General features: G+C 35.7%; 1 protein-coding gene across 4 annotated transcripts in view; it reads left to right on the top strand.

Moving 5' to 3' along the window:
* GSK3B (glycogen synthase kinase 3 beta) overlaps positions 1-14,053 on the top strand; it is a 279,756-nt gene that overhangs the window by 230,208 nt on the left and 35,495 nt on the right. For 2 of the 4 annotated variants that reach the window (XM_033211108.1, XM_033211111.1), the window contains exons 9-10: positions 5,229-5,267; positions 7,887-8,073. In XM_033211108.1, coding sequence (XP_033066999.1) covers positions 5,229-5,267; positions 7,887-8,073 — 226 coding nt within the window. The remainder of the gene's footprint in view (positions 1-5,228; positions 5,268-7,886; positions 8,074-14,053) is intronic. The other 2 variants (XM_033211110.1, XM_033211112.1) reach the window with 1 other exon arrangement.

Below are 14,053 nucleotides of genomic sequence, written 5' to 3' on the forward strand. Positions count from 1 at the left end.
TAGTAGAAGGAAGTAGATTGCAATCCCAAGGCCCCGATCTCTTAACAGTTACATTAGTGCTATTTAATATGTTGGCTATATATTGGAGTGTTGTCCAGTTTGTAGATCACTTTGAAGGGACCATGCAGCCATGCTGGATTTTCTGGTTTAGTCAAATTGTCTCCTAGTTGTTCCCCAGAGAAGCCGCATTCATTTCTGCCTCTTGCTAGTGTCTCCCTTCCCTCTCTCTACTCCCCCTTCCACTGTCTTAGAATGTTCTTTTTTTCTTCTCTGCTTACCAAGTCTTAACCTTTCTTAAGATCTCAAATCTCACTTCTCCCATGAAATACTTTCTCATTATCTAAGTTCTTTATGATTATCCTACCACATAACTCCTATAGTACCTACCAAATTATACCATATATAATAGCAATTACTTAAAAATATTTGTCGCCAAGTTGTTGGCATATATGGTAGTTTAATACTTAAGTGTCTGTAGCTTTTGTATGACCATAAGTCATTGGTAAGTCTCCCAGAAAGGGTTATTCACAAAAATTAATCCTTGCATACCTGATTTCCTAAAACACTGTCAACATGCTTCATAGTGAATCAATACTAGTATTTCTAACTGGCTAACAGAGTAAGCAGAAAATTGAATTCTCAGGTCATTTCAGCTTTCAAAGGAATTATTTTAGACTGAAAAAGTTACTTATTCTCTATGCTTACAGCCGACCCAGAAAGCCCCACTATACTTATTTCTTTTTAATACTTTGTCCATAATGTTACATTTTTTCCCCTGAGCCATTCAATTGATTTTTCAGAACTTGGTAAGCCTACCTGTTTTAACCGTTGTTCAATATATTATTAAAATGCCTTCAGAGAGACCTACAGGGCACAAAACAGAAATTGCTGCCAAAGTTTTCTTGCACGTCCATCCTATCTTTCTTTTCTGGTCTCTGCATTACTCATTTCATTCACATGTGTTCCAGAAAGCATTAAACCATGTTGAGGATTTCTATTGACTCCTAAGGTTGCCACTTGTCTATTTTGTTCTATTGCTTATGGTAAATCAATTTTTATATTATTATTCAACCCTCCTCTGCCCGGAGCATTCTACCTAGACCATTCTCACTTATCTCACGAATACATATAGTATGTCCTCTACTGAAATTTCTACCCACATCCTTATTATTGCTAGAATAGTCACTTCATCTCCCTTTCTAATATCCATTTTGTTATGTTAGTAGACCTCACTTTTTATTTCTACTGGCTATATATTCTTATTTCTTTGCTGGAAATCCACATTAAAATCCAACTTTTAGGGTGGCTAATCCACATGTGAAAGGAATAATGTAAAAAAGGAAGAATACTCAGTAAGACGTAATTTTCAGATTGCTTGTGGGAGGCAAAGGATGAGGTTGGGGTGGATTTGGAAAGAAGGCAAAATTCTATTTTTAATTTATCATTTGTTCTTTAAATCTTGTGTCTTCTATGTAACCAGTGTGTGCTGGGTACTATAAAGCATACAAAAGAAGTAAAATATATAGTCTTTGTCCTTGAAAATCTGACAGTTAAAAAGCTCAGTTGAAGCAAGTATTGAATAATGTGAGATGCCATATTACCATATACTTGATTCTGTGCTGTAAGTGTTCAGAGGTGTTCCACATGGCTGTAGGTGTTATAAGGCAGACCAGTGAGGATGGTGGAGGGAAAAAGGAACTCCCCTTAAAGATAATAGATGAGGTGGGATGTTGAAGGGAGGTTTAAGATTTGCTTAGGTGTAGAAAAGGTTCGGAATTGTTATAGCCTGGGTGAATATCTCTCAAGGTGGAGAGAGATGAATGAAAAGAAAATATTTCTATATTCTTAGAAGGGCCAGCCTGACTGTAATAACTGTTTTGTGAACATTGAAAGATTAAATTGGATAAGCGAATAAGCAAATCACACTTCTGTGTAGGGATGTAGTACTATTTCATCAGTGCATGATGTGAGGGAGGGAAATTATGTTACATAGTTAAATGCTGATATCTACATATATACAGCCAGTCATTTAACATCGTTAGTAGGTGCTTAGAAACTGCAACTTTAAGTGAAATGATGTACAATAGGTCCTCAAATAATGTTGCTTCATTCAACGTTGATGAGGGAAAACGTTTGGTTTTATTATACCTTTCACTAAAAGTCACAGTTTTCAAGAACCTATCAATGACATTAAATGAAGACTTACTGTATAACTTTTCTTACGTGTAGTAGAACTTGGGAAAACTAAATAAGGCTTTTAATTAGTACAGCTGAAATTCACTGGATGTTAGATCTGTCATGGCTAAGGAAAGGATTCTTTGTGTTTCTTATGCTCAGCGTTCTTTACCTGAGCTGGTGTCTTAACGAAAAGGTTAGAAAAATATGCAGTAGGCCTGAGCTGAATTCAGTTTTGTGTATCCTACCCTGTTAGATGCTGACTTCATAGATAGCAATTTTACTTGGGAGGAGGACTCTGAAAGTTGTTTTCAGTAGCCTTCTGGTAATCATTTTTGATAGTACTTAAAGTGAATTGGATTACCTTGTATGTCAGTGCATCTTTAGATCAATGTAGCAAAGTATGTGAAAGACTGCCAGAGAATGTATGTTTTTTGTTTTTTGGGGGGGTTTTTTTTTGAGGTGGAGTCTTGCTCTGTTGCCCAGGCTGGAGTGCAGTGGCACAACCTCAGCTGACTGCAGCCTCCGCCTCTGAGGTTCAAGTGATTCTCCTGCTTCAGCCTCCCAAGTAACTGAGATTACAGGCACCCACCACCACACCTGGCTAATTTTTGTATTTTTAGTAGAGATAGGGAGAATATTTTTAAAAATAGTATGGACTAATTTGTTAAGTAATTATTGAATTCTGTGCTCCATATGAACACTTAAGTAGACTTAATTTCATCTCTTAGTGAACATAATTACCTATTCCAAAGTCCATGGCATTGTCTCACTTTTAATCCTGTGTTTAGGTTTACAAATTGCATATAATTTCAGATGATTAATAGATTACTTGAGAGTCAATATTGGGGTTGCTCTTTAGGAGTATTCATGGTTTATTAGTTTTTAAAACTGGATGCTTATATTTTGTATATGACCAGGATATAGGATGAGTGTTGTACATTTATCATAATAAAAACTAGTGAGGAATAGCTATTTGGAACAGGCATGGCTCTTGTTCTGTGTTCTGTTAGATTAATTATCACTGCCAACAGACATTTAAAATGGACATTTTTACATTGCTCTGATTGGCTTCATAATACAACAGAGTTGCTAAGAGCTGATGCTGTGAGATGCATCTTAACCATAGGTTTTGGTATGGTGTATGTGATTGCTTAAAAATGGCCTTTTTAAAGTGCTTGAGATTCAGTCACAACACTTAGCTCCAGGTTGAAATTTGAAGGCCAAAGTCTATTCTAGGACATGTAGGGCAGAAATTGCCTCTGTCATTTTTTAGTTACCCAAATGCAAATTTATTTTGAATAATTCTTCATTTAAGGACTTCTTTGCATTTGTTCAATACTGCAGAAACTTTCTTTTTTAAAAAATGAATTTTTTCTGTTAGTTTCTTCTATGGACTAGTATTTGTGATGAGAGTTGATATTTGTTTTAATTTAAGAAAATGAGTTGCTGCATAGGTGAGGTAGTATTTGAATCACTTTAAAAGTTCATGTCAGTGTTTTGGTTCTTTTCAATATTTCCTTTCTCTTTTTTTTCTTTTTTCCTTCCTCTTTTTCTTTTCTTCTTCTTATTTATTTATTTATTTGCTTTGTTTTATTTTGTTCTGTTTTATTTATTTACTTTTGGTTTTGTTTTTAAAGGGGTGTTTTGGGATCTCTGTGGCCTTGCTGCATACTTCGCTGGCCATATTTAGTCTGCGTACTAATTGTTAGTTGGCCCAGTTGAGTCTTATTTTGTGCTCTCAGTTCTTTCAGTCTGGTTTTCTATTTTTGTCCACCTGGTTGTGTTTTAGTTCATGAGAGAATTTATTCTGATGGGCCGGATTTTAATCTGTGTACTAAATTTTAGTCTGCAGACTAAAAGTAATCCGCGGATTATTTATTTTTGAAAAATATTTAATTCCCCCACTGGAAACTATCCTAAAAGAATGTTAAATTCTCTTAGAATAGCCAGGGGAGTTCACAGATACTGGTGAGTTCTGCCATTTTTTGTTCTCAATACCTAGACATAATAGACCCTGCTACTTCCCTTGCATATTTGGCTCCGTTGTGCCTAGGTGTTGGTATACATTACTATGCCTGTCACCTGTAACTGTGACTGTCCCTTAGTTGTATTGTTAATTGTATATATTTTGTTTAGCTTTTGGTGGGTGAATTGGGCATATTTGCAGATGGAACTGTGTTTAATTTGTAGTGCTCGAAGATGTAGGGTTTATTTTTTCAGAGAGTTTTTCCAAAGAGGAAAAAATGTTCTCTATTTTTCCTAAGTAGTGGGTGCAAGGGTATAAGCGGGCAAAGCCCACAATAGAAAAAGTAAGTTAATACCCGCACTCCTGAGGTGATATGTCAATTTCCTGATGAGTCCTAAGATAATGAGAATGTCAGCAAAGAAACATCTTTTAGCAGAGAAGTCAATCCAAAATGGAGAATAATCCGCGGTGGCCTGATCCTTCTTAGCTCACACAAATTGAAAGTATCTGGATTGAAATCTATAGCATTATAACTTAAATATGTTTACTACTTTCCTCTCATCACTAATAACTTAGCAAAAAAAAATGTTTATACTGTGTAACTGGAACACATTAATAGAGAAAAAAGTAGCATATTGGGAACTTGAAACTTTAAAAGCAGGCTAATATGCCCCCTCCCAGCCATGTCTGTGGATGATGAATCCAGGTCGTAGAAGACCACTTTACTTTGGGAACTTTACTTCTAGATTTCATTTTGATTTTAACTTTTTTTGGTTTTGTATTTTTTTAATAAACGCACTGGCATTGGAACATAATAAACTAAAATTAAAATGTTTCTTTACTGTGCCTCACCATTGCACAATCAAAAAAATTTTTTTGCATACACTGTGGTGAAATAATTTTTAAAACTTGGACTTGCTACTGTGAAGACTGATGTTTAAAGTTTATAACTGTATAAACATTTTCTATGTCCCCCCCACACCATGGATTTCTTATAACATTGGATATATTTTTCCTTGCTGGACTATTCTCTTTTGGATTGACTTCCCCTGTTTGGATTATTTCACTGCATTATCATCTTTAGGATTCGTCAGGAACAGGACATTTCACCTCAGGAGTGCGGGTATGTATTTAATTTTTTTTTTCCCAAAATTTCAGGGCAGGTCTATAAACCTTGGGGGAAATCTTTTTGGAGAGGCTAAACAATTATTCATTCTTGAAATGTAATAATAAACGATATAAGTAGCTGTGATTTCTGTTTTTATTCACTGTATGGCATAGGTTTCGTTTATAGTATATTTAGATTGTCAGTCTCTTGGGTGATTCATTGACATCTAGGCTGAAGTTTAGGAATTAGGTTTTTAAGATTATTATTTCTATTACAAGAATAAATATTGATGAAGATCCATGAAACCAAAGGTCTGAGTGTTAAGCAATTTCATTGAGTAAGGAAAGAAGTTACAGCGGAAGCTTCTTGAATTGAAAGACAAATTTCAGTTCTTGGTGGTTTCCTTTTCTTTAGAAGCAAAAATAATTCAGATGAGCTAGTTTCTAGTTTGCCCTGTAATTTTTAGAAGTTACATGCTAACTTACCGTGTATTATGGTCAGAAATCTGAACGGTGGGAGATACTGGGTTTTGACCCCACATAGTTTTCCACTTAACCTTTATTCATAGAGTACTGAACCAAGGCTTTTCTCATCAAGAATCTCTCAAGGGTTTAAAATAACAGTGTATACTTTTTGTAAAGGCAGGTTAAATCTTGATTTTAATGTAGGCTCTTGGCATGTATTATTTTCTTTATTGTTTTTAACTCTTGAACTTCGTGAGTTAGGATTCCCTGACAAATATACACTAATAAATGTCTTAGTACCAATATGGATGATCACTTGTAGCCAGTAAAACACCAAAAGAGATGGGTGACTTAAAAAAATATGAGAAACAAGCGTGTAATACTGGTTTATTAACAGCTTTAACATAAAATCTTTGAAAATATAACATGAAGTTTTTTTATTTGGAATAACTCAGCGCCCAGCCATCCTACATTTGAATGTTAGCAGGAGATATTTATTTCTACTTTGGGTGCTACTTTTAATTCCACTTATGTGCTGCCATATTGGTGCAAAAACATTTTGGATTAGCTAGCAAAATAAATCCTTATACTATCAAACAGAAGCAAACTTGCCTTCAGGGATAAAATATGCCAATGGTGTTTAATATTTTTACAAAAATGTTCTGGATTTTCCCACTGATTATTTTCTTTTTACATTCTGTATATGATTATAGACCTGGGAGCAAGAGAGGGGACCAATAACAGTAGAAGAGCTGAACATTTCAAATTTGACAGTAACTCTAAGGTTTCCTTGACTGAGGCAAGTCAGAGTATTCAAAAGAATAGATGAGGCAGGTTTTGACCTGTTACAAAAAGGTTTCTTTTTAACATAACCAAGAAATTGACTAAGGCCTTTCTTTATGTTCTGAAATAATTTCCTAAGAGCCTGCTTTACCTAATTTCTCAATTTTCATGGAAAATGTCTTTTTCAATAATAAACTAAAAACAAATACAATCCTCTTTTCACTGTAGACAGTACTCATAAATAGTCTCTGGGAAGTCTAATGAGCTCTGTAGTTGTAACTAGTTCTAACCATCAACATAAGTGAACAACCAGATGTTACATGAGCCATTCTTACTAGGAAACCTTAGCCTCCCAGGCTGCTCCATGCCCTGTCACAATCTGCATGGACTTTTCTCACTTATGGGTCTGTTTGCCTCCATTTTTAAGTGTCTACTTCTCTGTCCACCTCTGGTTGTATGTTTTTCCTGTCGAGGGATATATGTTTCATTTTTCTTTAGTTTCAAGGGCTTCTCGTCTGTTTATTTCTGTTCCTTACCTTTTTATTTTTATTCTGTAGGTGGCCATAATTTAGAATGAAGCATATTTTTATAGTTTTTGATGACTAGTTTTATTTAAGACACAAATTAGTAGAAAGCTATCTATTCCTTTAAGTAGATCAGTTATTTGAATTTTTCTTCAATATAGCCTTCAGCTGACTTTTTCTGTGTCTTAATCATTCTTAATGTATAATACATTTTTTTTCTCCTTGATTAAAACCCTGGAATATTCATTCAAGTGAGGGAAATCTGGCCATATTCATGGTAACACCTACTTGAGAAAAAAAAAATTTAGGACGTTTAATCAGATTCAAGGTTTTCAAGAATTTCTTCAAATAATGGTAGGCTCTGTTTATTGGAAATAACACCAAATCAGTAGCATTTATAGACCTAGAGTAAATAGCTCTTCTTTCTTTTCTTTTTGATTGCCAAATTTTTGAACAGTGCTGCCCATCATTAACAATTGTTCTGCTAAAAAACAATGCAAAAGAGGCAATCTTTTATTTACTGCCATAGCAGCGAAAACTTTAAAATTTAAGAAATATTTTTCTAGTTGTGCTTGCCTCCAGAACTCAGCCTTTCCCGTGTGCCTGTCATATTTTGTATGCATGTCTGATTGTTATTACTTTATGATTAGCATATATAGATTTTTCTCTGAGCATTTCTCATATAATCTTTAATTAGCAATTCACCCTTGTGAATCATATGCATTTAACTTTTTCCATTCTAGAAGGTCCTTTCCCAAATGCAACCATGTTTCTGTACATGGTGGGAATTAAGTCATTACTCACAGGGTATTTACTTAGTTTCTTAAAACATTAATTATTCTTTCCCTTTTTTTGTACTGCAGGTCTTCCGACCCCGAACTCCACCAGAAGCAATTGCACTATGTAGCCGTCTGCTGGAGTATACGCCAACTGCCCGACTAACACCACTGGAAGCTTGTGCACATTCATTTTTTGATGAATTACGGGACCCAAATGTCAAACTACCAAATGGGCGAGACACACCTGCACTCTTCAACTTCACCACTCAAGGTAACTCCAAACACTTTGCTCTTCACCAGTTCTGGGAAAGCTACACACTGGGTGTGAAATGACATTCTATTAATTAAAATCTGTGGGGGACAAAAATGGACATATTAAGTACTTAGGTAGGCGAAAAGAGCATCCTTTCTAACTTACTGGTCACTACTTACATGGTTTTGAACAAAAGAGTAGCACATAAAAGTTTTCCAATAGGCATAGCTTCTTTAATTTTTAGCAGAATATAATGTTGGCACATGAGAAGTTACAGAGAGTTCAGTGAGTGAAGTTTATCACTAATTGGACTAATGTACAATTTAACCTTTAGGTTTGGATCTGAAACTTAAAATAGTAGCATTTCTTGCTTCCCAAGAGTTTGTATCAAGTTTTCTTAAACTGGAATGAATTGGCTATGTTTGTATAAATTCAGTTGTCTTCCAAACAGGAGGAAAACTAGAGCCCTATAAACCCTTTCTAAGAACTTACACAAACAATAGAGACAAGGAAATTTCCATCCCCTCTGAGATCTGGCACCATTGCTGCTGCTGAGAAAATACTGAAAGGAAAACTAACTTTGTGCATTGTGGTTTCTGGAAGACCTTGGGATAGTCACTATTTCTTCACTATTTCTGTGTTCAGTTTTCTTTTCTCCTTGATTAAGACCTAAGTGATTAATTCATTCAGTCACACTACCTCTGATGATGTGACTTTCTTCTTACACTGAGCATAAAAAGTGTACAATTCATTACAAAAAAAACCACAGTTGATATATTGATTAGTAAGCATACTCAGGCTAGAAAACAAAAAAAGGGAGATGTAGAGCTTTCTGTGACAAAGAAAGAAATCTATTTCCTTTATTCATATATATCATATCTTTCTTTTTTTTAAAAAAAAAATGAAGACTGTTTTATTTTGGTATTTTAAAATATTGTGTTTGCCCAGCACATTAGATGTAAATATGATGTGGGTCTTGAACATTTATGTTTTTGAGGGTTTGGAGAATGCATTTATATTTGGATGTAATGTGTATAGATACAGTGTGTGGTCTCTGTGGTTATCAGAGTGTTTATGTGATTCTGAGTATCAATGAAAAAGTGGAACCTGTAAACACAGTCGTCATGTATTGCTTAATGATGCAGATATGTTCTGAGAAGTGTGTCATTCGGCAATTTTCATCCTTGTGCAGACGTCACAGAGTGTGCTTATGCTTACTAAGTGTATTATTGAAAGTGCTGTCATTTTGAGATATGGCCCCTTTTTAAAAAGTGTTAAAATGCCCTGTCTTAGCACCCATTCTGAAACTGAGCTGAGATCACAAAGTAGTACTTTCTCACGGTGTTTGTAAATGACTATTGTCACTGTTTTTGAACAGTGTTTCTGTGTAAGATGTCCAGGGAAGAGGTGGGGTTCTTTTGTTGTTGTTGTTTTTGTTTTTTGGTTTTTTTGTTCGTTTGTTTTGTTTTGAGACGGAGTCTCACTCTATCACTCAGGCTGGAGTGCAGTGGCATGATCTTGGCTCACTGCAACCTCCACCTCCCAGATTCGAACAATTCTTGTGCCTCAGCCTCCTTAGTAGCTGGGATTACAGGCACCTGCCACCATGCCTGGCTAATTTTTGTATTTTCAGTAGAGACGGGGTTTCACCATGTTGGCCAGGCTGGTTTTAAACTCCTGACCTCAGGTGATCTGCCTGCCTTAGCCTCCCAGAGTGCTAGGATTACAGGCGTGAGCCACCGTGCCTAGCCTTGATGCCATTCTATTTGATATGATACTCTGTATTCTAATTTTGGAGCAGTGTTTCCAAATGGTGATCTTGTTTTCTAAGGCAACTGTGTACAGATGCAACTTTAGAGCACATGCTAGTTAGTAGTAATTAATGGATGACCAGAGTAAAACTGGGTAATCCAAGGGGTTGAAGAAGAGAATCAGTCTTCCAGTTGGTTGTATAGCTAAAGGAAATCTAGAGATAGAAACATTGGTGGGGGTCTGGTTGAAGGGTGAGGGGTATTAGCGAGATTCTTCTAAAGGCAGCATAAAGCCCTCCTCCATCCTCATAACAAATTGTCAGTGACATCTGCAGCACTACTTCCCCCAAATAAAATAAAGATCTACATATAGTAGGTGCTCAATGAATGTATGAGTGCCATGTCCCACTTTAAATAAACATAATATTCATTAATTCATACAACCATTATTTTTTGGGCATTTCTAATGTTCCCTCTGGTTGTTATTACTATTGTTGTTTTAATTACTAAAGTAAACCTGCTATATATACGGAACTATAAAGGTTAAACACTTGAGTAAAATATAGTGTTTTATTAAGGTAAAGCTTACAATAAAGCTAACTGCTATTTGATGTTTGTTACTGTACCATGGGGTAATTAGCCATAAACAGTAATTAACATTACTTTCATATAATCACAGTATTTCCATATTCAGATAGAGGAAGGAGAGAGATGAACAGATATGAGATGGACAACTTTGAGATCTTTCTGATTGCCTAAATCCATAACTCAGGAGAACATCAGACCTCTCTCATTTTTTCAGAACTGAAGCTTCAGTGTTCCAGGACCCCATGACTGACAATATTATCTGCTTTCAGATGTTGGAAATTGGAATAAACCTTTGGCACACCCCCTTCTTTCCATTTCTTCCTGTCATTAGAATTTCAAATTCAGCCATAGCTGAATCAGACCTTAGGAAGCAGATAGAATCAGGAAAGCTCATTAAGGATCAGTATTTTCTTATTAACTAATTTGTTGCCTATTCCAAGGCTGGAATATATTAGGGAATCAATTGTTTTGTATGTTTAAAGGTGAGTCTTCCCCAAACTCTATCACACACATCCCCAATCTCAGTTTTTTACCTAATTTGTATGAAATTTTACCAACTGAAGTTATTTAGTAAATATTGTCCTCCTAAGAGTATAGGGTAAGATGGGGGTGGTAAAGATATTATCCGTTTACTTTAGTATGAGCTAATGTGAACGTTCTATTCCTCTACCACTTGTCAGGATTATGTGAGAGAATGGTAGCTTTTTGGGGAGATAAGTAAGAGTGGCAGCATGTTAGCTAGGCCAGAAGAAGCAGTGATTTAGTAACTCTGGGGAACTGTTTAATTGAGAGTTGAAATGGGATATTTGGGGCAGCCATTGAGCAATATGCAGACTCAGACAGACTGAATATTTTGGGGCGGGGAGTAAGAGTATCTGGACACGAAAAAAGCAGGTGATGAGATAGAAAAGGTATTCCAGAAAGCAAGTAAATAAAAGAACAGTAAAAGGGAGACTAAGATATAAAAAACAAAGGAAAATAAGGAAAGGGTTAGAAAATATTTTTTGAAAGAGTATACAAATGTGTTACAGAATAGGAATTGATGAAAACATGGAATTGAAAATGAATAGGTGATGGGCAACAAAAGCAAGTATTCTAGAATCCTAGCTCATCAAAGAATTTTATATTTCTTTCATTTGAAAGCAGTAGGCTACTTATTTATAAAATCTATTGTAATTAATTATGATAACTAGCAGATTCCATATTTGTAACAATGGTTTTTAAACTTATTTTCCCATTATAAAATAGCGATAGACATAAATAGGGTCAGCTCATCTATTTATCTGGCCATGTCCTAGCCTTTTTCTTCTAAGTTGCCTTATCCTCAGACACGTCTGAAGTGAATATAGTATTTCAGCTACCTGAGATTAATTGAAGTATAGGCATGCATTGTTATATTGAGCTTCACTTCATTGCATTTCACAGGTAATGCTTTTTTTAAAAAAACAAATAAAAGGTTTGTGTCAACTCTGTGTTGATTGAGCCTGTTTTTCCAACAACCTATGCTTATTTTGTGTGTCTGTGCCACATACGGTAATTCTTGCAATATTTAGAGCTTTTTCATTGTTATTACATCCATTATGGTGATCTGTGATCGTAATTTTTTTGATGTTACTATTGTGATTGTTTTGGAAGTTTGTATTGAACTTAATTGATCAATGTGTGTGTTTCAACTGCTCCACCCATCAGCCAGTCCCCATCTCTCTCCCTCTCCTTGGATCTCCCTATTCCCTGAAACACAACAATATTGAAATTAGGCCATTTAATAACCCTACAAGGGCCTCCAACTGTTCAAGTGAAAGGCAGAGTCACACAGACTCTCACTTTAAATCAAAAGCTAGAATGATTAAGCTTAGTGAGGAAAGTATGTCAACAGCTGAGATAGGCCAAAAACTAGGCCCATTGTGCTAAACAGTTAGCCAAGTTGTGAATGCAAAGAAAAGTTGTCAAAGGAAATTTAAAGTGCCACTCCAGTGAACACATAAAGAAGTAAATAGAGGTCAAAACAGCCACAATATTTTCTTAAGGCAAAGCTTAATAAAGGGCAAGGCCCTAATATTACTCAATTCTGTAAGGGCTGAGAGAGGTGAGGAAGCTACAGAGGAAAAGTTTGTAGCTAGCAGAGATTGGTTCATGAGGCTTAAGGAAGGAAGCCATTTCCATACCATACAAGTGCAAGGTGAAGCAGCAAGTGCTGATATAGAAGCTGCAGCAAATTATCCAGAAGACCTCTAACAAAGAGCATTGATTAACATAGCTACACTAACCAACAGATTTTCAGTGGAGATGGAACAGCCTTCTATTGGAAGAAGGTGCCATCAACAATCTTCCTAGCTAGAGAGGAAAAGTCAGTGGTCTAGCTTCAAAGGATAAGTTGACTCACTTATTATGGGCTAATAATACAGCTGGTGATTTTAAGTGGAAGCCAGTGCTTCTTTACCATTCCAAAAATCCTAGGGCCCTTAAGAATTATGCTAAATCTACTCTGCTTGTGCTCTATAAATGGAACGAAAAAGCCTGCATGACAGCACATCTGTTTACAGCATCGTTTACTAAATATTTGAAGCCCACTGTTGAGACCTACTGCTCAGGAAAAAAAAGATTCTTTCAAAATATTACTACTTAGTGGCAATGTATCTAGTCCTCCAAGAGCTCTGATGGAGATGTACAAGGAGATGAATGTTGTTTTTATGCCTACTGACACAGCATCCATTCTGCAGCCCATGGATCAAGGAATAATTTCTACTTTTATGTCCTGTTATTTAAGAAATGCATTTCATAAGGCTGTAACTGCCATTACATAGTGATTCCTTTGATGGATCTGGGAAAAGTAAACTGAAAACCTTCTGGAAAGGATTCACCGTTCTAGATGTCATTAGGAATGTTTGTGATTTGTGAAAGAGGTCCAAATATCAATATTAACAGGATTTTGGAAGAAGTTAATCCCAAGTCTCATGGATAACTTTGAGGGGCTCAAGACTTCAGTGGAGGAAGTCACTGCAGATGTGGTGGAAATAGTAAGAGAACTAGAATTAAAAGTGAAGCCTGAAAAGTGACTTGATTTGCTGCAGTCTTTATGATAAAACATGAACAAATGAGGAGTTACTTCATATGGATGAGCAAAAAAAGTGGTTTCTTAAGAAGGAATCTGCTTCTGGTGAAGCTGCTATGTTGAAATGACAACAAAGGATTTAGAATATTCTATAATCTTAGTTGAAAGTGGTGACAGGGTTTGAGAGGGTTGACTCCAATTTTGAAAGAAGTTCTACCAGGGTAAAATGCTATCAGCCTTAAATGCTACAGAGAAATCTTTTGTGAAAGGAAGAGTCAGTCAATATGACAAACTTCATGGTTGTTTTGTTTTAAGAAATTGCCACAGCCACCCTCACCTTCAGCAACAAACATCCTGGTCAGTCAGCAGCCATCAACATCAAGATATAAGACCCTCCACCCACAAAAGATGACTCACAGAAGTCTCAGGTGATCTTTAGGATTTTTTAGCATAAAGTATTTTTAAATTAAGGTATATGTGTTTTTGTTTTTTTTAGATGTAATGCCTATTGCCCACTTAATAGACTATAGTGTAGGGTAAACTCATCACTTATATGCAGTGGAAAACCAAAACATTTGCATGACTCACTTTATTGTAGTAGTCTAAA

The sequence above is a fragment of the Trachypithecus francoisi genome, unplaced genomic scaffold (genome assembly GCF_009764315.1).
Source record: "Trachypithecus francoisi isolate TF-2019V2 unplaced genomic scaffold, Tfra_2.0 Lachesis_group0, whole genome shotgun sequence".
Classification (NCBI taxonomy): Eukaryota; Metazoa; Chordata; class Mammalia; order Primates; family Cercopithecidae; genus Trachypithecus; species Trachypithecus francoisi.